Source organism: Balearica regulorum, chromosome 10, assembly GCF_011004875.1.
Source record: "Balearica regulorum gibbericeps isolate bBalReg1 chromosome 10, bBalReg1.pri, whole genome shotgun sequence".
NCBI classification, from domain to species: Eukaryota; Metazoa; Chordata; class Aves; order Gruiformes; family Gruidae; genus Balearica; species Balearica regulorum.
In genome coordinates this window covers 2,470,163-2,496,463 of record NC_046193.1, presented here as the reverse complement: position 1 = coordinate 2,496,463, position 26,301 = coordinate 2,470,163, and the positions used below count along the sequence as shown (strand labels likewise).

At 36.1% G+C, this 26,301-nt stretch overlaps 1 protein-coding gene across 6 annotated transcripts in view; it reads left to right on the top strand.

Moving 5' to 3' along the window:
* The window catches only part of PPARG (peroxisome proliferator activated receptor gamma), a 59,471-nt gene extending 34,220 nt beyond the window's left edge, over positions 1–25,251 (top strand). For all 6 annotated transcript variants that reach the window (XM_075762744.1, XM_075762743.1, XM_075762746.1 and 3 more), the window contains 6 exons: positions 51–278; positions 2,085–2,254; positions 4,057–4,195; positions 12,730–12,929; positions 16,846–17,296; positions 24,646–25,251. In XM_075762744.1, coding sequence (XP_075618859.1) covers positions 59–278; positions 2,085–2,254; positions 4,057–4,195; positions 12,730–12,929; positions 16,846–17,296; positions 24,646–24,893 — 1,428 coding nt within the window. In that variant the 5' untranslated portion in view covers positions 51–58 and the 3' untranslated portion in view covers positions 24,894–25,251. The remainder of the gene's footprint in view (positions 1–50; positions 279–2,084; positions 2,255–4,056; positions 4,196–12,729; positions 12,930–16,845; positions 17,297–24,645) is intronic.
* The last annotated feature ends 1,050 nt before the right edge of the window (positions 25,252–26,301 follow it).

The following is a 26,301-nucleotide window of genomic DNA, read 5'->3' as shown; positions in this document are numbered from 1 at the left end:
AGATAACTAGCTTCTTTTAAAGTGTCTGCTTCTTTTTTTTTTGTTTTCAGGGATTACAATGGTTGACACAGAAATGCCATTTTGGCCCATTAATTTTGGAATAAGTCCAGTGGATCTGTCAGCGATGGATGATCATGCACATTCCTTTGACATAAAGCCATTTACCACTGTTGATTTTTCAAGCATTTCTTCACCGCACTATGAAGATATTCCTCTTGCAAGAACTGATCAGACAAGCATTGATTATAAATATGATATTAAGCTCCAGGATTGCCAAAGTATGTTTTAAATTTTTTTATATTTCCTTCATGTTCATATTTGCTTCATTCCCTGGAAAGTGTACTACCAGCAAAAGGACTTAGAGGTAGATGGCTAAACGCTGGTAGCCCGTGTCATCAGGGACATCCACAAGATATTCTTGCAGGGCAGAGAGAAAAGATAGAATACATATAGCGGGCTTTCACCCTTCCCGAGCAGCAACTGGAGATTAGGCAACGTATCATAAAGTATCTAAACTGACATTAAACACTTTTTATTAGGCATATGGACCCCACTATGTGGTTCTGAAGTCTCCAGTCTCCTATTCATGTATCTTGTGTGTAAATTGTCCTTTGAAGCTCTATGCACACCATGCAGAATAGATATCCTGGATGTTAAAATTGCCCCAGCGTACATAGCATATTAATTATTAATATGTGTAGCTTTTAAATTCCAAATGGCCTAAGAAACTGATGGAGTAGAAATATTGGCTGCATCTGACTCGCAACGTTGGTATAACTTTATCAGAGTTCCTACTGCAGGCATAACCTTGGGGCTTTGTGGGCTAGTATTATTTATATACTATGAAAAACGCTGCTCTCTTGCCAGTTAGAGTGAAAAAAAAAATAGATGGAACTCTCCTTTTAAGAAAGGAAGTGACCTATTCTTAAATAAGTTGTTACTGCGTTCCTGCTCCAAGTAGGAATGTAAGGTTGCTGTGCCTGGAACTATCTTAAAGATCCACTTAGCCTGCTTAAATCTGACATCACTTTTGTTTGTAGTAATCTGTACAGGAATTCTGTCAGGGAATTCTTGCTAGGAAAATTGTGGCATTTGATTCCGGTTTTACAGTGAAGCAGATGCTGTGTACCTCTGGGTTACTTACAAAATAAATTCAAAAACATTTTTCCAGCTAATTTATTTTTCTTTTGTTTAAGCTAGAGAGTGCAGTAGAGTTTAGGTAGGGTAATTTTCCACTTTTCTTTTTTCTTCCTAGTTTATATAGGAAAGAAAACTTTCTAGTTCATGTAGTGTAGCCAGTCTGGAAAAGAAAAACATTCACCTTATTGTAATACAGTGTCTGTTACATCACTCCTGAGACATGATCTGATGTAATGTTATAGTGTCAAATGTGACAGCTTTCTTCTGTGACCAGTAATGATTGATTTAACGATATCATATTTGATTGTCTCAACTTGTTCAATATTACAAATTGCTCTCTTAATTAGGAACTGTTAGAAGAGAAACTGTATCTCTAAACTGCATCCACAGTTGAACAGTTCCCCAGGAGAGAGCTATATTTCTTTAACTATCCAATATTTTATTACCCGATATACATACTACCCAATAATACATTATTCAATGTATAGGTCTATTAGATACTTAATTATTTTTTTTTTTTAGACTAGATTAGGAACTCCAGTCCATCTCCCCGCAGGAGTTCTGAGCACTTAAAAGTAATACACCCAGATTAGATACTGAGAAAAGTAAGGCCTTTCAAGTATGAGTTTCCGTACGTAAATTTTTAATATATCTATCTTCAAATTATTCCACATGACAGAGCTGAAAACTGAATCTGTAATGCACTTTCTACATCAGAATCTTCCCCTTCGAGGTTTTTCACTGGCCTATATACTGCCAGTGAAATAGTAGCTCACCAGCAGCTTACATCCCTTTCCATCCTTTGTTTACTACTCATTTTGTATTATGAAGCAGACCTATGGATCTGGCCATGTTTACTGTGATTGCTTGCGATTATTCCTTGCTGCTGCTTCTATATATTTAATTATACTTTGAATTTATCTTTAAATCTTCTCTATACACAGGTGCAATCAAAATGGAGCCTCCTTCCCCACCTTACTTTTCAGAAAAAGTTCAGTTGTACAATAAACCTCATGAGGAGTCTTCTAACTCCCTTATGGCTATTGAATGCCGTGTGTGTGGGGACAAGGCCTCTGGATTTCACTATGGTGTGCATGCATGTGAGGGTTGTAAGGTGAGTTGTCACAAACGTATTTTTCCTGAAGTAAGATTTGGTATTATTTTCATCTGAATGATCACTTGGTAAAATCAGAGAACTGTGCTTTTTAAAACAAGTTTTAGGTCTTTAAGTAAATTGTTCCACATATACTGCATATACTTTTTGACTTAATAAGCGGGAGTTTTTTAAAATATAATTTCCTTTTTTTATTATGTTACTGATCTATTCGAATTCTTTGTGCATTTCTTCTACTTTTGTCAGTTATGCAATTATAGTTCATACCGGCTGTCTTGGAGATCACTTGCAGAATCTGAATTCATAGAACGCAGCAAAAGCAGACTCATGCCCAACTCCAAAGCTCGATAATCTGAGCAATTTAAAACTCAGACTCTGTAATTCTGATTGATTAGAGTTTCTTTACCCAATTTACACATTTCTAGGTGACTACAGAAAAGTCTAGTGGTATTAAAGAATGTGGCTTTCTGCTTTAAAACTCCACTGGCTTTTTTTATGTCAATGACATTTGTCCTTTATAACACATAAAGGACAAATGAATGGTGTAAAAATTGACCATCATCAAGAATGAGAAAAAAAATGCCAGATAAAAGAAGTTAATAATAATTCACTGACTGCAAAGAAAAATACTACAGAGTTAAACATGAAATTCCCATCTTGTCTACTTTCAGTATCTTGAGGCAAATAACTAATAGGAAAGACCCAATGCAGAGCTTAAATAAAATTTGTAGCACTGAATTAGGAACACACATAAAGCAATAAGTATGCTGTTGATTACTTAAATTACAGTGAATTATATAAAGAAGAGTTGGCATTATGCTTTATTGTTACTATTTGGTGTGAGGAAAAATTAATTGTTACATGGAATAATTGATGATAAATTTGGATACATTTTATTAGTTTACTATGAGCGATCTGAGAAAGTATCTTTAAACTGTTAAAAGACAGAATTGTGAATTTCCATAATGATTTCGCTCTTTCTAAGACTTCGTAAGACTTCTGTGCAGTAATTGCTGTGAGTTTGGCACCAAGTTCTTGGATTTTTCATGTGCCAATGATGTACTTTGCAAACTTGTAACATCCAAACAATGGAGATAAACTAGAAAATAAAACAACCTAAAAAATAGAACCCAGAAATAAATATTGCAAAATTAGTTCAGCACTGTGCAAAAACAAGGAAATAGAACGAGTGAAAGAACATAGATTCTCTTTAAGTATTCAGGCTCAAAAAGGAAAATAAATATTTGAAATAGAATGAAGAATTAATTAGTTGGGAGAGAAAAGTTTAAAAAACAGGTAACTCATAATCTCTTTTATTTACTTGAGATCAATCTGCTGTTGGTAGAATTTTGGTGTGTTGTGATTTATAAAATGTTTTCTACATTGGTAGTGAACTTTAAATTTTGAAAATGTGGTGTTTATAACAAATCGTCCCATGAGCAATGGAACAAATGGAGCTTCGCTTCCTTTGGCATAGTGTTCTTCGTGCTCGGCGCGTCTGCAGAGCTCTCAGCTTACGTCCCTGATGTGCCTTAAACCCCACTGATTCCCATAAGCTTCCCCAGCTATGTGAGAATTTTACCCCTCCATCAAACTAGGTCAAGAATGGCTAATGAGATCAGAACAGGACACACTGATAAGCAGACAGTACGATTGCGTGAGCCTTGCTTGCTTTGGAAATGTGTCTGAAACAAAGTTAGGTTCAGTGTGTATACAGAAAGGGGCTTTGTACGTATAGAGAAGTGAAACCGTGACACTGGCAGTTTCTTGCATCCTTTTACATGCTTCTATGTTTTCTCCAGGGCTTTTTTCGAAGAACAATCAGATTAAAGCTGATTTATGACAGGTGTGATCTTAATTGCCGCATCCATAAGAAAAGCAGAAATAAATGTCAATACTGCAGATTTCAAAAATGCCTCGCTGTTGGAATGTCACATAATGGTAAGTGCACGTACCATATTTTAAGCCAATAATGTTTCATCTGAAAAAATAACATGAAACATTAATATGATTACTGAACGTGCTGATTTAACATCTAGAGTCTTCTGTTTCTTTACACTAGGCAGTTTAGAAATACGTATTGGAGATGGCCTCTGAGTTTAGGAGACTATGTATATGATTGGAGATTACTTTCAATATAAAAATCAGATAGGTAGGGATCTGCACTTAACGATATAATACATAATGTAACATATGAGTTTGTTTTACTCTCCACCTTTCCTGCTCATTACCCTGTTGGTTGTTCTTCCTGAACATATTCCTAGTGTAATTGCTGGTTTTCAGTTCATCATTGTCTTATTTTCTGACAAGACACTTTTGCATACTGTAGCTCAATATCCCTTTTCTGTAAGTGGAAAACTTAATTTTATTATGAAAAAAGGACTAGAGAAATTACTGAAACTTTATGAATAACGACAACTTTTGATGCATCGGACACATACCGAGGACCGTTAACATCACCAAGTTAACACTTCTCGTACCAGAATGCAACAGACTTTGAATGAACGGGCCAGACCCTGCACTGTTTTAAAAAAAAACTGTCCTCCTCCTTCCTAGGAGACCCACATCTGGGCATAGATTGCAATGTGTGGTAAGTAGGAGCGTAGTGTTTCTTAGCATGCCTGGTCAGCTCTCTGCTTCTCATCATATAGTGTCTGTAGCTGTGATTCCTGTGTTATATGCACTGCCTGACCTCTCCACCATCCAGAGGTGAATATATCCCCTCCCATCTGTGAACTGTAAGCGGCGTTTCCATGTTGAATATGTTGTGGTCTTAGATTGCAAAGGTGTTTGCAAATGTGTATGGTTCTGCGCTTGCCCCCCTCACAGTAGAGAAGCAGATAGCATTAAGTATATCACAATACTGCTCTCTCGCATAGAATTTAGAAGAAAGTCCCTCTGAACGTTCAAATTAACGTATCAATTCATGTGGAAATACTTACTTGCGAATGTTTGGACAGAAAGACATAATGAAGATTCTTTGCTGCCTTGCTTTGGCAAAGTTGAGCAAAAACAGGAATTAAATGTCATAACATAGAGACTTATGTAATTCTAAGGGTAAAGAATTGCAAACATGACTGGGAAAATAATTTCTCTGTGGTTTTTTTAGAACTTTCATTATTTTCAATATAAAAAATGAGTGTACTGTCCCCAAGAGGAAAGCTTAACTGTGGTTTGCAAAGTTAATACATGCACTGAATGTAAATTGGTATGGGAAATGTTTTGCTAATAGAAAATATGGTTTTCAAGTTCCTGAGATGCAACAGTAACACTTAAAAATAAACCTAATTTTGAAATGCTACTGTGGGTATTTTTATAGTAATTCAGGAGGCTTTATTATTATTATTATTTTCAAGGTACATGCCAAATTCTCTCATAACCTAGCAACACGGCTTCCAATTATGTCAATGGGAACCACGTGCAGTTCTATCAAGAAAGGGAAGGCCAAGACCATTCTCTTTGGCTTAGTAACATAAAGGGCCCAAGAAATATTTTTAAAATGAACATTTCACCTGCCCTTTCTTCCAGTTCAGCCCCTGCCGAGGCAGAAGCTGTGGCATCAGCAGGGGCCATGGTTGTGGGAGTCGGGGGAGGCGTAGAGAGGAGGGGGAAAGGGCAAAGCCATTTGTCCCAGGGCTTGAAGGAACACTTTCATTTGCTCTCGCCGTGAGCTCACCTAACAGGGAGTTAGTAGTGTTTATATTCAAGTATTGCTTCTACATTTGGTCTTTTTTGTCCACTCTGTTTACATTACATTGCATGAAACGCCCCCCTCATTCCTCCGTCATTTATAAACAAACAAATTTGTAAAAAAGAACTAAATTTCACCTTTGAAGACACAAGCCCATACAAAGAAGCATGCAGAAATGGAACGCTGGATGTTGGCAATGACACTGAGACACATTTTTATGTTACATCTACAGATTAAAGTTTGTCCATTTGAGTAGTGAAATTATCTGAATTTTAAATGCTTGGAATCAGAATGTAGATTATTTATGCCTGAGGGTTCCAATCTATGACTGTCTTTGTGTAGATTATATTATTGCAAAATGAATAGGGCACTTACAAATCAGGGAATGCAAGGAGACACTTAGCAGCTACAGCCACATTTTTTCATGTATAAATGCTACATACCAGTTGGCTGAAGGTTAAAAAAGACAGTAGTGTTCTCATGCTTTGAATATTGTTTTCCTTTCCTTCTCTAGCCACAGTGCTGCTCTGTGTTTAACCCTTAACGGCTCAGATTGTAATCTGAAGTACTGCTAAGCAGAAGCTTTGTTCTCTTATTTTGGAAATTTCATTAATTTTTACAGTTTATGTAAAGCCAACTACTGTAATGGGAACAAGAGCACACATGGCAGTATGTCTGTCTTATCAGTTCTGGGAGCAGTGAATTGCTCAGTCTGGGTAAATGCTTCCAGTAAACTCAGACAGGTATCTGCCCTGGCTCTCTCTTGTGTTTTCTAGTGCAAGTAACTGTGTTTATAGTCTATTTGGGGACTCATTTATGCTCAAAAAAAATCCATAATCTAGACAAGCAAAAGAGTGCTATACAGCATAGCCTATAAGCAATCTTAGTGACTTCTCAAAGCCATAAATTGTGGCATAAGGATAAATATTCTAGTTTTTCCACAAAAAGGCAAAGAATATAATGTAGCACATAGTGTCTTACTACATTCACTACTGGTTTTATATCACTGACGTTTGGAGAATACTGCAAACGCAAGTAAACAAATAACTGCCAAAGGAAAGAGAAAGAGATCATACATTCCAGCTGCAGGCACGTGCCCAAACTTGCACAGTCTTGTATTACTGTGAAGGAAATTGCCATTTGAACCCCTTCCACCCCTGCAGCATGAGCAGCGAGCCGTATTTCCAGATCTCTTATACAGGCTCGCTGGCTTGTCCCTGCCCTTCCCACCCTGACAGATCCTGCCTTGATCCACTTCCCAGGCCCCCGGGAGATAAGGAAGCTGGGCCTGCTCTGAGAGTAGATGGAGGAGAGAGAAAATAGAGTAGCAAGGAGGATAAGTGGTCCAGGAAAACAGAAGATGAGCCCAGGGTTACAGGAGGGAGGTGGAGAGAGAAGCAGAGAAGGGAAAAGATCATGCCACCCATCCTTGAAATTTTCCTCAACCACCAGAAATGCTGTGAACTCTTATCCACCCTGTGAACTCTCCTTTTTCCACCCTAACCTCTGTAAGTATCACCAGTCCCTCCTACTTCTCCTCTCACCCAGAACCCCACTTTCCAAATTCCTTCTGTAAACCTCCTGGTGCCTGACCCCTTCCTGACTTTTGTCTCGGTCCCTTGAAAATGGCAATGACTTCTCCAAAAGGGAACTACTAGGCTAGTATCACAAAACTGAATTTTGCCCCAAATTTTGCCTGCAATGCTAATAAGCATTGAACAGAATCTGCTGCAACTGATATAACATTTTTAAAATATATCTAAACATTTAAAAAAAAAATTGAAAACTATCCTTTTGCCTATCAAATTATAGAAATATATATTATAGTTTGATTCACAACTCTGTGGTTAACAAATTGTTATATTTAAAAGATATTTTTGGGTCCTGATCACCTTATGTTTAAGAAACCTTATGCTCATAATTCATGAATTACATCAGAAACTTTCCAGTTCACATATTTTCATGAAATAGGGACAGTGCTTAAAAGTGGATCATGAAAGATCCACCGCTATTAATCCACCCTAAAAACACACATTTAGGGAGAAACAAACACATGCAGAAATGATAGATTGCTAATAAATGTACAATCCATACAAAAATAAAGATGCATAACAAACTTTACCCCAAGCACAGTTTCCACACTCTAAACACGAGAAAAATATTATGAGAGTCCTGAAGGATTTCATTATTTCTGAATTATTGTATGTAAAAGTCTGATATTATGATGGGAGACAACACGATACACCCTAAGGATTCATGTGGTACAAAACCCAGTAAGATCTCCTTTCCATTCTTCGTGAAGTCAGCTCACGTATTTAGACGACTTGGTCCTATCTGCTAAATGCGAACTCTGCTATTGTCAGTGGCTGTTTTGCCGAACTGATAGACATGTGATCTGCTAGCTGGCAATCCCGCTGTAGTGGGTGGTTAAACCAACGTAAGAGATAACCCCGCTATACCACTTTGATGAGCTAATCACCTCGTGCATTCTTTGATAACAACGGGTAGTTTGGACTGATTTGACATTGATGTAATAGCTTTCTGTGCTATGAGTAAGCTTTGTTTGTTGTAGCTAACTAACTCAATTGTGAATGCAGCATGCAAGCATTCAAGAATACAAGTTAATGCTTATAACCTAGTTTACCATATAACAATATATGCTAATTTTCTTCCAAAGCAATCTCAGCATTTTAACAGACATGCTATGTAATTCAGTGTTACCTTAGGCAGTAGTACTTATTTCTTTTGTTGTTTGTGGTTGGTTTTTTCCTTTTTCATTTACACAGAAGAAATTTAAATAACCTTTTTTTAAAATGAAACCAGGAATCTGATCTTCATAGAAAAAACAGCATCATGAGGCCCCATGCCAAACCTATGACAAATATTCCTTAAAAATATATAGCAAATTTCTATGCAGCATTAATCATGTATCATTTGATTTAGTCTTCTTCCTTGTCTTTGGCTTTAACTCCAAAATAGTTTATACATAAGGGTGCTTGCATTCATAAAATTTTACACAGTGAAGACAATGCTCTGATTTAACATTAATGTTCACAGGGCTTTTGACTGTATATATAAAAACTATACAAATTCTCAAACACAGGCAAATAATAAATTAGATATGATTCCAGCAAGGAAGAGTACTGAAACAAATAGCAAAGTGATAAAGAATATTTGGGTGTTATAGCACTTTTCAGGAAAGTAAGTATCGCCATCAAAAGCAAAATAAAAATAAATGATAAGTTAAAGGCAGCATCCTACTCTAGAACTATTAGTAGAAATGAAATATTAACAGTATGACAAGCTCCAATGCAATCAGTAAATTGATGGAAATAATTTTATATTAGAAGCACTAGGGCTTATAACATATGCCTGCTTTGCAAAGACAATTTGGTATCCTTTGTTGGGGATAGGTAAGCACACCAGAAATGGGATTCTGGAACACCCTTGGTCAATCTTCTTTTCCGTTAAAAAAAATAAACACAATGTAAGTTGTCATTTGTTATAAATTCTACACCAGTGCTATTGTAAACTTTTAACAGAGAACCATCAACAATATGTTGTTTAGCAATACCAAATTGCTAGCACGAATACTGTAATTCACTTTCCAAGAGACTCTTGGACAGGAGACAAAAAACTGCACAGGGATCAGGGTATAGGATAAGGGGCATATTTAGAAAACATTGCATACATACTATGCTGTCATTTTATACTCAAAACTAAATGTAAGCCTATTTTATACTGGCAGTATCAGTGCAACAGTAGATAAATACAGTTATGTGGAAAACTGCCATAAATTTTATAACAGAAACTATCCCTCTCAGTTCTGGCAAACTTACTTGAAAAAACCAGGCGCTAGTCTATTTACCCATGTATGAATTTCTAGCGAGATATTTGTTACCAGTCTGTTTTCCGTTCTTTAAAAGAATACAATTATACAGCTTAGTCAGGTATTCTCTAATGACAAAATAATCTCTGTTTTGAAAATCCCTTATCTTTTCAATAAAATGTCTACATTCAACAATCCTGTTTCAGTAATCAGTGTCATAGCTGGTAAATACACTGTGGTATATCATTAAGAATGTTCCAGTAGATACTTGATTGGGGGGGGGGGGGGGGACACGGGGACACACACAACAATTTAAAAAAAAAAAAAAGTTGGAAAAAAGAATATACATTCGTATTGTTTTTAATGCCTTGGGGAAGTGTATAAACTATTTTAGAGCTAAGTTAATATTAAAACATAGGAAGGGGAAGCAATATACTGTCCCTTTTTTTTTAATCCCTTGTTTGTAAAAATAACCTTGATGAAAGAGAGCATTATGCCAGTGAGATTCCAGGCTACAAACTTTCTTCTGCAAAGCCCAACTCTCAAGAACAGGCCCACAACAGAATCATGTCTCATACTGGTGTTCCATCAAGCTCCCTTTCCATAATACTTAGAATTAGTATGTTTACAGAATGAGCTTATAGAATTTGCATCAGGCTGTTAGGGATGCAAAATTTATTGTAAACATATTATAGAGATATATATAATATTATAAATGTATTCTATATAAAATATCAAAATAGTTTACAAGTAGGATTTATCATAACAAAACATTTTTCTGCCCCAAAGCACCTAGTTCCAGATATGATTGTGAAATCTCTCAGAGGACATGTTCCTTAGAGTTCCCAAGTATTTCTTACTATGTGTTAAGAAATCTTCAGGTTGTAATAAATCGCACTCCGTATATTTCTGGAAGTGATCAACGCTTTATAGCCATGGGCAACTCTGATCTCCCTTTTTTGTTAACAGTCCTTTAGATTTGCCTTGCTTTCTTTCCAGATTAAAAGGTCCACTGTAATAGTCTGAGAAGTCTTGCTAGACTTCACTTAAGTCTTCAGTTTGCAAATTCTTCCTCAGAAAAAGTGGTGAGGAAGAGTTGAATTTGTTGGCAAGAACCCAGTCAGAAGCATCAAAGTATCACAAGATTTTCTCCGTTGATGGAGCTATTGCAAAATGCACGTTTGAAAAGTGGGCAAATTAATCATAAAACATAATAACATGAACTCTCCTTTTGTTTGATATCATTTTTTAATACATCGTTAACATTACCACGTGTTCATCCAATCACATTATTTCTGTACAGAACAGTGTCAGTCTCTTTCAGCCATTGTAGTTCATATAAACTAATAGGAAGTTGTTGATTTTTCTTTAAATTTTTTGGTCTCAGAAATAAGGAGGGCTGGCAGTGATATCTCCCTGAAAGCTATTGTTAGTAGCTGATTAAGAATACTTAGTGTTCCTTATGAGAGAGAAAAAAATATATATGATACAATATACAATCCAAAAACAAATATCAGTTGGCATTTATTCAAAATTTCCCATATGAAAAATTACAAGCAAGAGACATTTTTGGGGAAAAAATTAGAATGTATTAATTTGTACCTATTGAACTAGGTTTCCTTTCATGATGATTTTTATTCTGAGATGTTAACTCTAAGAATACCCAAGCAAATACGAAATACACAGCATGCATCATTCGGAGACCAAGTTTGCTGAGAGAGAAATGAGTACAGTTGTAAAAATAAACAACCTTGTTTCTACAGCCATGAAAGAAGGGAACTGATCAATAAACATAATGTATGACAAATGGCTTTTATATGCTTTTTGACACAGTTAGTTATTCTTGAAAAAAGTGTCATTTTTGTCCATCAGCACACTGCAAGCATATTCATAAAAGGAGAGTGGCTGGTGGTTTCCAAATTGAACATCCCTGGTATAATCATTCGTATGTATGATCTTAACAGCACTTTTACTTTATCTAGAGGAGACACTAACTGCTGAAAAAATATTTATAATATAACATTACTATTTCCTCTTAAGGCCAAAATGCAAACCTTTATTTTTTCCTTCTGTTTTTTGTTTTGATGCACTTTTGTGCTGTTTTGCTTTTGTAAAATAAAATAAATTCTGTTTACTGAAATATCATATGATAAATCAGTCTTGATCTTGATGGCTCATTGGAAATATTTTCCAAGTCCATCCCCGTATGAATAAACAGTGTCTTGGATAGTAAGTACATGGGTGTAAAAGGAGGAGGTTTACAGCCTGCTTTACATTGGTATTGAGCAATTGTGAGATCGTATGACTAGGTAGAACCATTTCCTGTTCTTTCAGTACAGCACGCACATAGAGTTACCATGAAGAACTCAGCCTTTTCTGGCCTTTTTCATTCCTTGCACAGCCTTCTTTCCCATTCCTTTCCCATTCCTCCAGTTTAGAGCACTTGCTATGTTAAGTTCTGTGGAACAATTTAGGAATTTACTCCTGCAAGGCATGTGAGTGTTTTGTTTCGAAACAAATGAAGAATCTGAGATCCATACGGTGATTTGCCCAAAACAATACAAGGCTGAACGGTGGTTCCTACCCTAAGCCAACAGAATTTGAATATCTTAAAGGTTCTTTACGTTTTATTTAGATTGGAGGTAGAATCGGAGGTTTTCACCAACTCTCTCAGGTGAGCTGACAGTAGTTTTGCATTTCCAAGCAATATATTGTAATCTTATTCTTTGGGCACATAAATTATTTCCTCTTTGAGATTTGTTTGTTTACATTTCTTTAAAGTACTTCAGCTCTTTGCCTATATTACTGGAGAAAATCGTCTTTCTCTTACTTGCCTAAGTACAGTTTTAATAAAAATTTGAAGAGCTCATGTCAAAAGGTGACATGAAAAAGCCATTCAAATATGCTTTTTTAGGTGCAACTATAGCTATAGTAATTGCTTGTCATCTTCTTCAGCCATCAGGTTTGGGCGAATGCCACAAGCGGAGAAGGAGAAGCTCTTGGCAGAGATTTCCAGCGACATCGACCAGTTAAACCCTGAATCTGCTGATCTACGAGCACTTGCCAAGCATTTGTATGACTCATACATAAAGTCCTTCCCTCTGACCAAAGCCAAGGCGAGGGCGATCTTGACAGGAAAGACGACAGACAAATCAGTTAGTTCCCTCTGTTGTTTGGTTTTTTTTTTTTTTCTTTTGAGTAAATGATTTACACGTTGACAACACATCTTTTAAAAAAAAAAACTTTGCTGCTGGCAGTTACATATTTCAAGCTGTGTCTGAAAGACAGGAAATGTTTTTAGATAGGATAAGTAAACATTATTTGAAAAAACTCCAAGTTCACCTAATAAAATACTTGAAACCAGTACAAGAATTTGAAGGTCATCTTAACCTTTTTGTATTCTCTGATCCACTCTTCCCGTTTTCCTTCTCCTTCACCAGAGGTTATCTTCCACACTATCTGTTTAAGGTGGCTATCTAGCTGTCAGGAATCGGTAGCTATGTATAATGTAGCACATTATCGTAGCATATTATCAGTGCTACCTGTATCCAAAGGAATATTCTTCTTCATTAAGTGTCCAATGATTCCCAGGCCCCACACCATCGCGAGCTTTAACTATGATGCTTATTCTTATGATGCTCTGATGACTTCCTGCATTTAACTGGGTTATCTTGGATCAGATCAGTATCCTCTGTTGGAAAAATTTGGAAAATTTGAGTTTTAGGAGAATGTACCAGCAAATCTTTGAAAAGTAAGGAATAGAAATGTGTGTATTTGTGGGTTTCTTTGTATGTATTCTGGCAATACATAACAATCTTCTGTATTGGTGAGAAAGAGGATAAATAAGATCTGATAATTATGGCAGGTTTTAAATTTTGTCTCTAATACCTGAAGAGTAAAATAGTTTACCAAAACTTATGACTCTTAGTTTGATATATTTTCTGGAATGATCAGCAGAAATTTTATTTTCAGGAATACAAAAGAGACTGTATTTTATTTTCTTTAATAATTTCAAAGACAGGAAAGAATTTGGAGGGGTTTAAGCTTTCTTTCTTTAAAGGCAGTTAAAATCATAATTTAAATATTGTCCCTAATTTGGTTGTACTGCTCACATATAAACTCTGGATTATTATGGACTCTTACAATTTGAGTAATTTCTCATCATGGAGTATAAAGTTTGAACTAGCATAGTTTGTTTATTCTGCAGAAAGCAGTTCCCTCTCTATATCAGAAAGATAGGTTACTGGGAAAGAATTAATACAGCAATTTAGATTTGTGTAAGTGTGTTCTTAATAATTGCACACCTGCATTGGGAAACAGAAGAATTATGTCTCTTGTTTACTCCTCTTCAACCTAAAAATGTCACCAGGAGGCCTGCTCCTTTTCTCTGCAGCTGCCCTCTGCGCACACTCTGGAAGGTAACAGAAGTTTGGGCAGGTTTACCTACGGTGCTCTCATCTTCCGTTTTTCCAGACGTGCGTTTAGAAATCTGAGAAGTTTGTTTCTGAGATCCCAAGTGTATCCACAATTCCTACTTTTGTTCTGTAAGGTTCTGTGAAGTTGTCATAGAAATAATTGGCGTGTGGTTTGCTGCTCTGCTGTGCTGGGTATTTAACAAACGTCTGGGCTTACACAACTTTTTCATGTCTGACAGTTACATTAATGCAGTACTTGTGCAGTAAATATATAGTATGCTATCAATGATGTTCTACCTTTTAACTGAAAGTTTTAAAACTTTGCCAGATTAGAATATAGCAATAAAACAATAGACGTAGAATTCAGCTTTTCATTGCTGCGAATTTTCGAGTCTTTTAAAAGAAATAACACCGAAAGAGTGACGCTCAGTATTTAATGGTTACAACTTTTATGTTATTTGAACTGTAATGGACTTTGTGCTCTGGAACATCAACTGTTTACTATGGGCATAGTTTAAATTTATGTTATTTTTTAATTGCTATATCATCTGCCTTAACTGAAAATTATTGGATGTGCTAACTGAATGTGTCAAAACTCAAATGATAAACTTATCCTTTTCTGGGATATACAGGGCTCATTGGACATAAGATTCTACTCACAGAGTTCACCTCAATTTTTATATTAAAAATTTCTTTAGCTATTTTGAACTCTCTTGATTTTCGTCTTCTAATATCAGTAGGCTGGTGGCATAGTGTAGTCTTTCTAAAGCACATGTACATGCACAGAATAGGAGACTTTTGTTTGTACTTGGTGCTCCCATTTAAGATTTTCTAGAATGAAAAGAAAGGAATGACCTACCAGTACTGAACCACGCCTTTTAAGCCTCCTCTACAGTCTTGTTATTCCACTGCTTTGCATATGCATGCATATACATATGTACAGATATATACAAAATGTTTTTTCTGCTGCCAAAATAGCATTACATCTTGAAAAATACCTTATCCTCCTGGCTTTTCTCAGTGTGGTGTGTTTATTTTTTCAGTTTCACACTGAAATCCTAGTGCAAGTAGAAAAACAGCATCATACCTCACACTCTATATAAGTGAATCTCATGGTCTGGAGCTGTGTTTTGCCTGTGGTTACGGTGAAAGTGACGGCATGAGTTTCATTGCTTTCATCAATTTAACTAAACCATTTGGAAAGCTGGAATCCTCTTGTGCAGATATTATTATTTCGGTTCACAGATAGACCTCTGCTTTCCAAGCAGCTGTATCAGTTAAAGACAAAAGTGTCAGCTGTCACCCCCTCGCCTTCCTCGTGATAGCAGGTCAGAGCGTTGTGTTCGACTTAGCCTGAAACACTTTCACAATCTCCATCTGCAGGACTATGGATGGGAGTAGTAACTAGTGATAAGCATCTGTGGGCAATATCCTCTTCAGAAAGCACCACCAGACTCTGAGGAAAGTAGCTATTTCCAGTTTTTAAAATTCCATTATAATTCAGCACTGAATAGACTCCAAAACTGGTTTGAACACTCATATGAATAAGGCATTAGAATCTGTAATCATAAAGGATCTTAAATGGAAAAATGCATTTCTCTAGTCCAATAGTTGGTGTATAATTCCTTGTATTTTAGTTAATTAATCCAGTATGTTAACAAACCTATTAATATCAGTAGATATTTGTTCAGTGCAGGAATGAACTATTTCTTCTGAATGATTCTTCAGATAAATACAAGAAATCCTTATTTAACCACTTCTTTAAAATCAGGAGCTTCTTCAGCATATTCTGAAACAGATTGTTTCCAGATCCTAACGAAAGTTTTCCTGGCATTATTTTTTCTAATATGCTTTCAAAATTGATTTATTCCAGTTGAGTTTATTTCACAGTCAGACTCATTTTTGTGTTCTGAATCGTGCTGCTGTAGTTTGTATCCTGTTATTTATGTTTGCTTTCCCGTTAACAAGTTGAGCTTAAATATATCCTATTTTTTTTTAAAGAAGTTAACAGCAAAATGTTAAATTTATCAGATAATCAATACCATAAAGTTGATACTACTTGCAGCACTTTCTAAAGGATAGAACTTGAAAAGAACATGACAGCATGTGAAGTAATCAAAATGTGAATATACTCTTTCTCTACAAAAGAACTTGTATCATCAGAAGTGCAAACATGTCACTGTACACTCACTAGATTCTGTTTTATACAAGACAGTAAAATTCAGGTAAAAGGAGTAACATTTTAATCTTTTGTTAATAAGCATTCCAAACTTTGAATTCTGGTATTACAGAACTTCTGCAAAACAAAACAAAACAAAAACAGCCAAAAAAGGCAAAAATCATAGCTATTTTAAAATAGTGTTCCTTACCCCCCCTCCCCTAATTATTAAAAAAAGTATCAGCCAAAATCCTATTTTTAGAATGTAGATTCATGGAACATGTGAGAAGTCCTTAGGAACTACTTGTCCTTTCTGTAAATCATTTTAACATTGTGAGGATATTTGCCTTAATAGGTTTGTGAAGATTTAACCCTTTTGGGTCAACTACCCTTGAGATATTCCTCATAGATTTCGAAGTGTTTTCTGCTGAGTTATGCCTCTGTAGTCAAACGTTCATAGAAAGGACTTTTGAAAGTAAATTGTCTTTTCCTTTTCAGCCATTTGTTATATATGACATGAACTCTTTAATGATGGGAGAAGATCAGATCAAGTGCAAGCATGTGTCACCACTGCAGGAGGAGAACAAAGAGGTAGCAATTCGCATTTTCCAGCGATGCCAGTTTCGCTCCGTGGAGGCAGTGCAGGAGATTACGGAATTTGCCAAGAACATTCCAGGTTTTGTGAATCTTGACCTGAATGATCAAGTAACTCTCCTGAAATATGGGGTCCATGAGATCATATATACTCTCCTGGCTTCTCTGATGAATAAAGATGGAGTTCTTATATCTGATGGACAAGGCTTCATGACACGGGAGTTTCTGAAGAGCCTGAGAAAACCTTTTTGTGACTTTATGGAGCCCAAGTTTGAGTTTGCTGTGAAGTTCAATGCACTGGAATTAGATGACAGTGACCTGGCAATATTTATAGCTGTCATTATACTAAGTGGAGGTAAGTGCTGTCTTATTTAATATGATACTTTACAGAATAGAATTGACACTTTTAATTCCTGTCTGAACAGGAAAGTGCTCAGCACTACAGGATGGGAGTGAGTTTATTTACACGTACTTTTTTATTCGTTTTCAGCTTTCTTGATGTTGTTTGCCTTTTTTTCAGTTTCAGACAGAAACTGAAAATGTAAATGACCTGATATTAATGATGGAGCTGGAAATGCCTGCTGAATCAGCAGTTCATTTAGTTAGAAAACAAAATCAGGACTATCTGAAAACAGGAAGGGTGGAATTTCACTGGCAAGAGCTTCTAAAAGTTAAAATTCTGCATGAGGATTTTTTAAACCTGCAATTAGATTGTGTGGCTTGCTAATCGTACACAAATAGCTTTGACTCCATAACAATTTCAAAATATATGTGGCCTTTGGCTTACAGGATTTTATGGTGGGGGTTTTTTATTGTTGCTGTTGTTTTTTCATTCATGCAAGGTTTTGTTTGCCTTTTGAAAGAGGGGGAAAGAAGAATGCATTTCTCAGGAAAACGATGGTCTCCTAATGCCTGAGAAAAACTGGCATTGTATGTCTACTCTGTTCAGATTTCCTAAGCTGCTCTGTTTGTATTAATGTTTATGCATTATGCTTTGAGCAAAGCATGAATCTAAAAGCCCAGGTATCAGACTACATGCTAACACTTCATTAAAAAAGACACTGAATTTGCAGCTTTTTTGAAGACAGTCAGTGTGTTCTATCTGATTCTGAGGTGATGTAGCTATTATATTTTGTGAATTAGCAGCTGCTACACAGATTTAGTTCACTTAGAAACCTTTCCACCGAGAATCTTAGATATCAGATATACATTTCAGGTAGATTGAAAGTCTTTTACGTTGGCCAATACTATCAAGTTAGTGATGTCGCACAAAGAAAATTTTACCCAACCGATCTGTGTGTATTTTGGCTTAGAATGGTACTGTAGATATCAATGGGAGGAATGTGCTGAATGTTCTGAATTCAGATCCTCCACAGAGCAATGCAGAGTATTTTGTTATTAAATTATGTTTAAGCAATCAAACACAACAACCACATGCTATTGTTCTAAAAGCAAACATTCTGTTGAGAGTGCATTGTTATGTATAGGTTCATTTAAAATCCCGTACAACTACTCCTGGCATTGTGTTTCATTCAGTAAAAATGTGGTATCGCAATATGGTTTATTAGACTAACTAAATCCACTTCAAACAAGTACAGTTTCCAGGAGACATTTTCTTGTGCAAACCTCTGAACACAATGATCCCTGAGGACTCTGAATTAATTCAGGAAGGGAAAATATGTTACTGGTATATTTTTGCTTGGCTTTGAGGAGGGAGGAAAAATTATAGAAGCCTATTAGGGCACTACACAAAACATGCCAATATTTTGCATTTTCTAATATAAGGAAATTTGACAGATGAGAAACAGCCCTCTCAAAATCCACTCCTAATTGAAAAAAGGGAACTTGCAATCTGCAAAGCTAGGTCTGCTATGCTTCAGTGATGTTTGGTTTACATTAGAGGAAATAGGTATGATGTAACTAATCTTACATTTTGGGTCTCAGGAGGACAATGATCCACAGAAAAAAATTGGCTACACTGAACCAGATTTATCAACAAGTCTTTTAAGAATAATTTGTAAACAGAGATCTGTGAAGAACTACCTGAATTTTAATAGGTAGTTCTTAAATAACTCTGAACCAAATCCATATAAATCCATACAAATATAAATCAGTCCTTTCTGGAAAAATCCTTAGGCGGAACTTCCTTCCTCCCCCCATCCCACAAAAAAAGCATGATAGTTATTTGTAAAAACTGAATTTATATCTTGAAAACAATTAAGCTTTGCTGCCAATTAAAGAGTGGCTTTTATCATGGAATTTAGCATCAGATATGATATATATTGAGCTGTAGGCATTCTATGGGACTATAATATCTTATGTGGTATGGAGCTGAAATCTTGTTTCTCAGATGCTCTTGTTTCTGTAAGAGCTCGGTCCTTAAAGAACTTAATTTCTGTAAGAACTAAATGAATACCAAACCAGGATAATTTCATTAAAAATAGGATATCAAAACCATATTTTTTTGGTCCTCATATTACCTTGAGGACTTTACTAGCTGCAGGAATACTGTAATATTTAAGTCACTTCAAGAAATCCTGTGTACAAATATCTTAATAAGAACACCAGTTTGTGAAACAAAAAAAAAGATCCCAGCCAAATGCTCTAATTCTAAGTCAATCTCTCATTGCCTAGTGAAATCATGTTAGTTCTGCTGGCTGTCATGCAGCTCTACAGAGAAAAGAGAAGGGAAAGAGAAAGATAATTCCAACTGGAACATTACATGTAGAAAGCTTTTTATTGTGAAGTAAGTGTTTGGAATTTGCAACAAATCCTATAAAACCGCTCAGGCTTTTGATATCGAAACAGTTGTTCTTGCATTGTATGTAAAAAGGCAAAATGCCTATATAACAGTAATAAGAAGCTGACAAATTAACTACAAGAGCAGCAAAATGAAAGTACTCCCCCTTCCACGGTCAATCATTTTATTGTTTCTGAGCTGCTCAGGGCAGCCTTGCTCTGTCTCAATGATTGCAAATGTTACTCTGAACTCATTACTACAAAACTGAAGAGCTGTTCTTAATGTTGGTATATTGTGCTTTAAAACAGACATGTAAATGGCAGACAAATTCTAGTTTTCTGAATTTAATGCTGATGAGACAGAGAGACTGTGTGTGTGTGCAGTAGGATATTACCTTGTTTTTACAAAGTAAATGCTTTATGCCATTAACAGCAATGCCAAACTCTCATTATAACATTCTTTTTCTTACAGTAACTTTGAAAAATACGCCTTGGTAAAATGAGATTTGGAAAACTTTTTTCAGGGAGATGTTCTTCCTCCCTGTTGTATTGCTCTGTGCCACTGAGGCATAGCCTCAGCCACTAGCGAGTGCCATTGTATACATGTTAAAGAACTCGAAGTACCTTTAAAAATATTATATATACCTGAGCTGAAAATGAGGTCGATCATAAGAAGAAGGTTTAAGGAGAACACATTGGACGTCTGTGTTTGGGCAGGAAAGATAATAGTCCAAGTCTTATTGGGATAATCCACATTTATAAACAGAGCAAACTCACTCAAGCAGGTTGTCAAATAAAGAAAAAGCTAGAAAGGTAATTTTGTAGCACATTTACATATCATGGATGGACTTGAACTTTTTTATGTTATCTTCTGCAGTGCTTAGGATATAGTGGTGTTTGGAAATTGTAGCAGGGCGTACCTGTAAAGACCCAGAATCTTTTAGTCAACATGAAGCCAGACTAGTATTTGAATTCAGAAATGTTGCTACATTCACTTTTTCTGTTTTGTGAGTGTGTTCTTTACAGTAAATTTTGAGCCGTGAATCACTGCTGCTTGTATAAACACTATATTCAACAATTTTGCTACAATTGGAGATCAGTAAAATTTGAAGATTTATCACTGAATAGTACCAAGAAATAGTTCATATTTGACTGCTACACAAACCCTGCTGTAGCAGACCTGTTAGAACAAAGAAACGCTTCCTAATCAGACCAAGAACTGCAGATAATCGCTGCGGGCTTTGAACCAAAATCCTGGTGACTACAATACATGTGACAGAAGAAAAACCTTGAACTGCTGAGTCACATCTGCCTCAGCAAAAGAAGTAGCACAGTTGTTCAGTCAGCCATATCTTTGCCTGTTTGATCAAATTAAGATTTTAGAATGTGTATTTAAATGCAAAATGCACATAATCAAAGATATTAAAATATAAAGGTACGGGCAGAGGCACACAGATGGCAATTTCATATGTGAGGAACAGAAGAAAATTGTAATTATTATTATTAGGAACATGAAAGAAGTATCCAAATATGTAAGTAAATAAACAAAATATTTCTCCCTGAGATAGTATAGAACATCAGTTTACACCCAGTCATACTGTTGATGCTCAAACCTAAGAGGCTATTAGCCTTTCCCAGTCACTGTGAACATTTTCTTACTTAGAACAGCTTCCTGCAGAATTTTCAAACCAAACGAAACAGCCCTATGACAATGAATGAAAACCTAAAGAAAAACTGAATAACGAAAAGTAATAATAAAAAGAGAAATGTGGTACTCTATTGGCATAGTCTGAATGGATAAAAGGCAGGTCGCAAATAGCACAAAAAGAAATCTAAACTTCAATCAACAATCTTCTGTATCAAAGAGGTTTAAAAGTGGTGTCCAATTCACTTTTAGGTATCTCTCACCTTAATCATTTCAACTCTCTCTTCTTTGGCGTTCTGTAACCTAATTTCGTTGAGTCATAAGAATGTCCTTCTACAACTTATTTGGTTTTGTCTTTCACTTCCCTCATCAGTTCCCTCTGCAGTTTTGTCTGTGAGCTTTCAGCCATTCTGTCTCATTTAGCCTCTTCAAAGGCCTCCACCACAGTGTCACATCTAGTTTACTCCCATTTCTGTTTCTTCCTATTCTCTATCTAAATTTTTCTCAAGGCTTACTGTCAATCATTTCCTTTGTATTTTTTTCTACCAGCCACTTCTATCTGGAGTTCCTTACTGCACAAAATACACCTTTTGGTACAGTAACCCAATGAGTCTGGAGCATATATATTTAAGAGCATCTTAACAACTTGCAATATACTGTAATACCTGTATGTTAAAGCTTTTGCCTCATATTTCTTTTTTTTTTTTTCTGATTTAGATAAGTTTCTTGGAACAGAAACAGCATTTTCCTCTGTAAGACATTTTTACTGAGAAAGTATAGCAAACTGTCAACACCCAAAAAGTAACATCCATATCCTGATGTTCTCATTCATGAAAAATCTCTCTTGCCTTCAATGGGAATTTTCCTTCCTCTTGAATTGGCTTATTTAAAAATAACATCTGATGATCTCCTAGGCTTTGGTCATAGTCATCTTTTCTGACTCTGGTTCCACTGGGTCATTATAAAAATCTTAGACTGGGTTTTTCAAAGGAGCTTAAGGATTTTAGGCGCTTAAGTCTTGCTGAACTTCAGTTGACCTCGGGCACCCAAATTTGGGGGTCTCCTTGGCAAGTTCCAGACTCAGTACTGATTTCCTGGGCTTGCCTCCTGGACTCTGAAGTTGCGCTGGGGAGCACAATTTTTGAACTGGGTTTCACTTCTGAAAAACTCACACCCTAAAAATTCCCACCATAAAAGAAGCAAGGGGCAAATGGAGATTAATCTCAGAGGAAATCAAGGCCACAGTCTTTGTGCATTTTGATTTTTTATATCACTGTACACTGAGTCATACCCAGCTAGTTCAGAGTTCATCTGCAACACAGAAGTAAAATTTAAAGCTATCGCAACCCAAAGCTAGGATTATTAACAGCTTTGAAGTACTGAAATTTGGGAAGTTTCTGAAAGATATAAAGGCGGCAACTAGATTTTGCAGCACATGCAATGCATTTAGGTAGTCTAAAAAGAAATACCTAAAAATTATCAAAAATTCTTGAAGTATCTTTTACAAGTTACTTGATAATATTGCCAAAGAAAATTAATAAAAAGGAGCTGTTTGTTTGGAGACAATTTTCTGTTTGCAGATATTTACTTACAGACATTCTGAACTATATTTTATGGTATTATCAGTTGACTGGTATAAATAAGTGACAAGCACAGCTTATTAGCATGAAATACCAAATGGCAAGAGGGGCCAAATGGGTCACCGAGTCCAGCCACCTCCAACCGAAAGCAGTCACTTCATGAAACCACGGTCAAACAAATACCAAGCTCCATATTCAAATGCCGTTATTCCTATTTCTGAACAATTATTCCCAACCTCACCTCTTTGAGAGTTAACTAGCCTTTCCTACTCAGTGGCCTACATGTGTTCATGGCTTGCATATACTCATTTGTTTTCACACCAACTTTGCCTTTTAGTTTACACTGCAGTTTTTTCTCCGTGAAGTAAAACCCCAATGTATTTATAAAGAAAGAGCTTTGTTTTCTCTCAGCCTTTTCTCTAGCATGCAACACAGGCCAAGCTGCGTTAGGAGAACTGGATGCACAGAAAGGTTACTAAGATCACAGGAAATAACAGCCTATTTTTTAATTTTTTAATATAGATCAACCTCTTGTCCTTTTTGAAATGGAAATACTGCCTTAGGGAAGTAATTGAAGGCTAGCTATAGGCACTGCTTTTTATTGATCGACCTACAGAATTAATTTCATAGCTACACAGCAAATGTTATTTGAATTATTGACTGGTCTTTTTCATGGAGTATTCTGATAATCAGGATGCGTTACCCAGTATAAAGTAGTTTAGTAGTAACAAATTACTAGTGGTGATTGTCATATCTGAGGATTTAATAATATTAAGCAACTTTATTAACTTTCACGGCTGTAGAATCAAATAATTTATTACCTCAAGTTAGAAAACAAATGTTACAAATTATTTTAAATAACAGTTGTAACCACTTAAGAAGGTGTTTGGAGACAGACAGAAATAACAGACCAGCTATTATTATGAAAGATAATAATAGTTAAAAAAGAAAGATTTTGCTTCTTGCTGAAGAATAAGATATGCCAAAGATAATCCTGGGCTCTCGCAGCTGTGGCAGTGCAAGTAGCTGACTTCTTTGGTTGTAAATATCCATCCCAGATTCCTCCATATGGAGGAGAACACTGTTGGCATGAGCCCAGAAAAGGCATTTTCTGTACAAGCCACATCTATCAGTCCTCCACTGCCATAAGCATCTGTGGCTAAGCTGATGAGCTGATGCTAAAAACTGTTGTGAGACTTCTTAATAGCAACTGGAACTTGGGTGTGGAGAAGAACTGAACCTGTGATTTTAAATCTCTCAAGTTAGTATGACTGCAGAAGTTGAATTTATGCCTTTTTTTAAATTTTGATAGGTTAGCACCCACCTTAGCAGGAAACATTTTTAATGGTAGCAACTACATGCAAATCCATCTGAGTATATGTTGATTTTCCAAAAGTGAATTACCTGATGCAGACTGCTTATCCCCCAACTGTATCTCACTCTTCCTTTCCATAAACACTCCCAGTTTATGTGAAAAATGCACTGTAGTATTGTATAAACCTGCCTCTGTATATGCACCACACACATTCTTGAACTGTTTCTGAGACTACTTCTAAAACTTCCTTGAGCAAATTCTAGTAAAATCTTACAAATAAATACATTAAGAAATTGTCAAACAGTTCTCAGGAAGTGCCACATGTAAATGCTTAATATACTAAGAAATCTTTAAGAAATTAATACATGAGATGATTGATGTTTCCATATTCTTCATAAACTTACAACTCCCAATTTTTTTCCTAGATCGCCCAGGTTTGTTAAATGTGAAGCCCATTGAAGATATACAAGACAATCTGTTGCAAGCTTTGGAGCTCCAGCTGAAGCTGAATCATCCAGAATCATCACAGCTGTTTGCAAAGTTGCTTCAGAAAATGACGGACCTCAGACAGATTGTAACAGAACATGTGCAGCTGTTGCAAATAATAAAGAAAACGGAGACAGATATGAGTCTTCATCCCCTCCTACAAGAAATCTATAAAGACTTATATTAATGACCATAGTAGTTCTAATCCGCTGACATAATGTATGTTCTTCAGATTGCACTATTTCTTTGAGGGAAAACTTTGCATACCTAAGAAATTACTGTGAAACAGCATTTAAAAAGAGAGAGCTTAGTATAGTAGATCTATTTTATGCATATTGTTTATAAAGACACATTTACAATTTACTTTTAATATTAAAAATATCTATATCATGAAATTGTTGGCAGTATTTTCAGAATTAATTTTTTAAACTATCTTATTTCTTAAAATTGCTTGTCCAGTATGATTGATGCTTCACTGAAGTTGGTTAAGCATGCAGTTAAATTTTCAACTTAAAAATAAAAATCTTTCTCCTTAAACATTTCTAGGGAAACGTTTTAAGTATTATGTTTGATTTTGTGCTCCCAAGGCAGCAGTAAATAACACTAATGTCGAATCACAGATTAGTGTAACCTCCTATGAGAGCTTAAAAGAAATGTCAGGTCTGACAATATTTGTGCCTACCATAATACGATTTTACACTGATAGAGATCTGTAAAGAGGTCTTGGTGTAAGAATTAGGCCCATCATTTGTGGGCAAACCCACAAACTAGGTGCCATGTGAAGAATTAATGAAGTAAGGGATGTGCACTGTCCATCGCTCTCAGGACACAGAGCCGTTTCGATTGCTGGTGCCAGTCGGAGGCGGGTGGAGCAGCAGCGTGCACTGTGGGCTGTCCCCCCATGGCACACGCCACAGCAGCAAGTGCTAATGCACCTTTCAGTCACTGGTGAGTCTGTAGTAGGAATAGGTGTGTACAAACCACTGGGCCTGAGACCTTCCCAAATATATGATGAGCTATTGTTGAACAACATATTCTGTCAAAAATGTGATGGAAAATTGGAATAGTGTGACTCCTCCTAAAGAAAATCAAGGTTTGAATTCATTCTTTGAAACATAAACCTCTAATGGAAAGCCTACTGTGTTAGTTTGGCTTGAGCTATCGTTGTTTATCACTGGGAACAAGAATGCTTGGAGATGTTCACTGCTGTTAAGATTGTTAATTTTCTTATATTTGTTGCCCTCTAATGTCACCTAAGATTTCCACTGGGAGCAAAGCATAGGAGAGTGAACAAATTTAACAGAAGGTAGATTTACTTACACTAGCTTCTCTTGGTATTCTCAGTACTGTTGTGAGATTCCCTTAGATTCACCTTCGGCCTGCCCACATTGACTGTTTGTGAATGTGACCCGGGTGTGATCCTGAAGAGGGAATGTTGGGGGGAAAAAAGCCACTAATTGTAACACATATATTGAAGTAAGGAGCGGTCCTCAGTTGAATATCCTTAGTTTTCTCATCATGTCCACATTTTATTTATGTAGCAAAAAGTGTTCCTTAAACTTAGTGAGACAAGTTCAGTGGTGATATATAAGTGG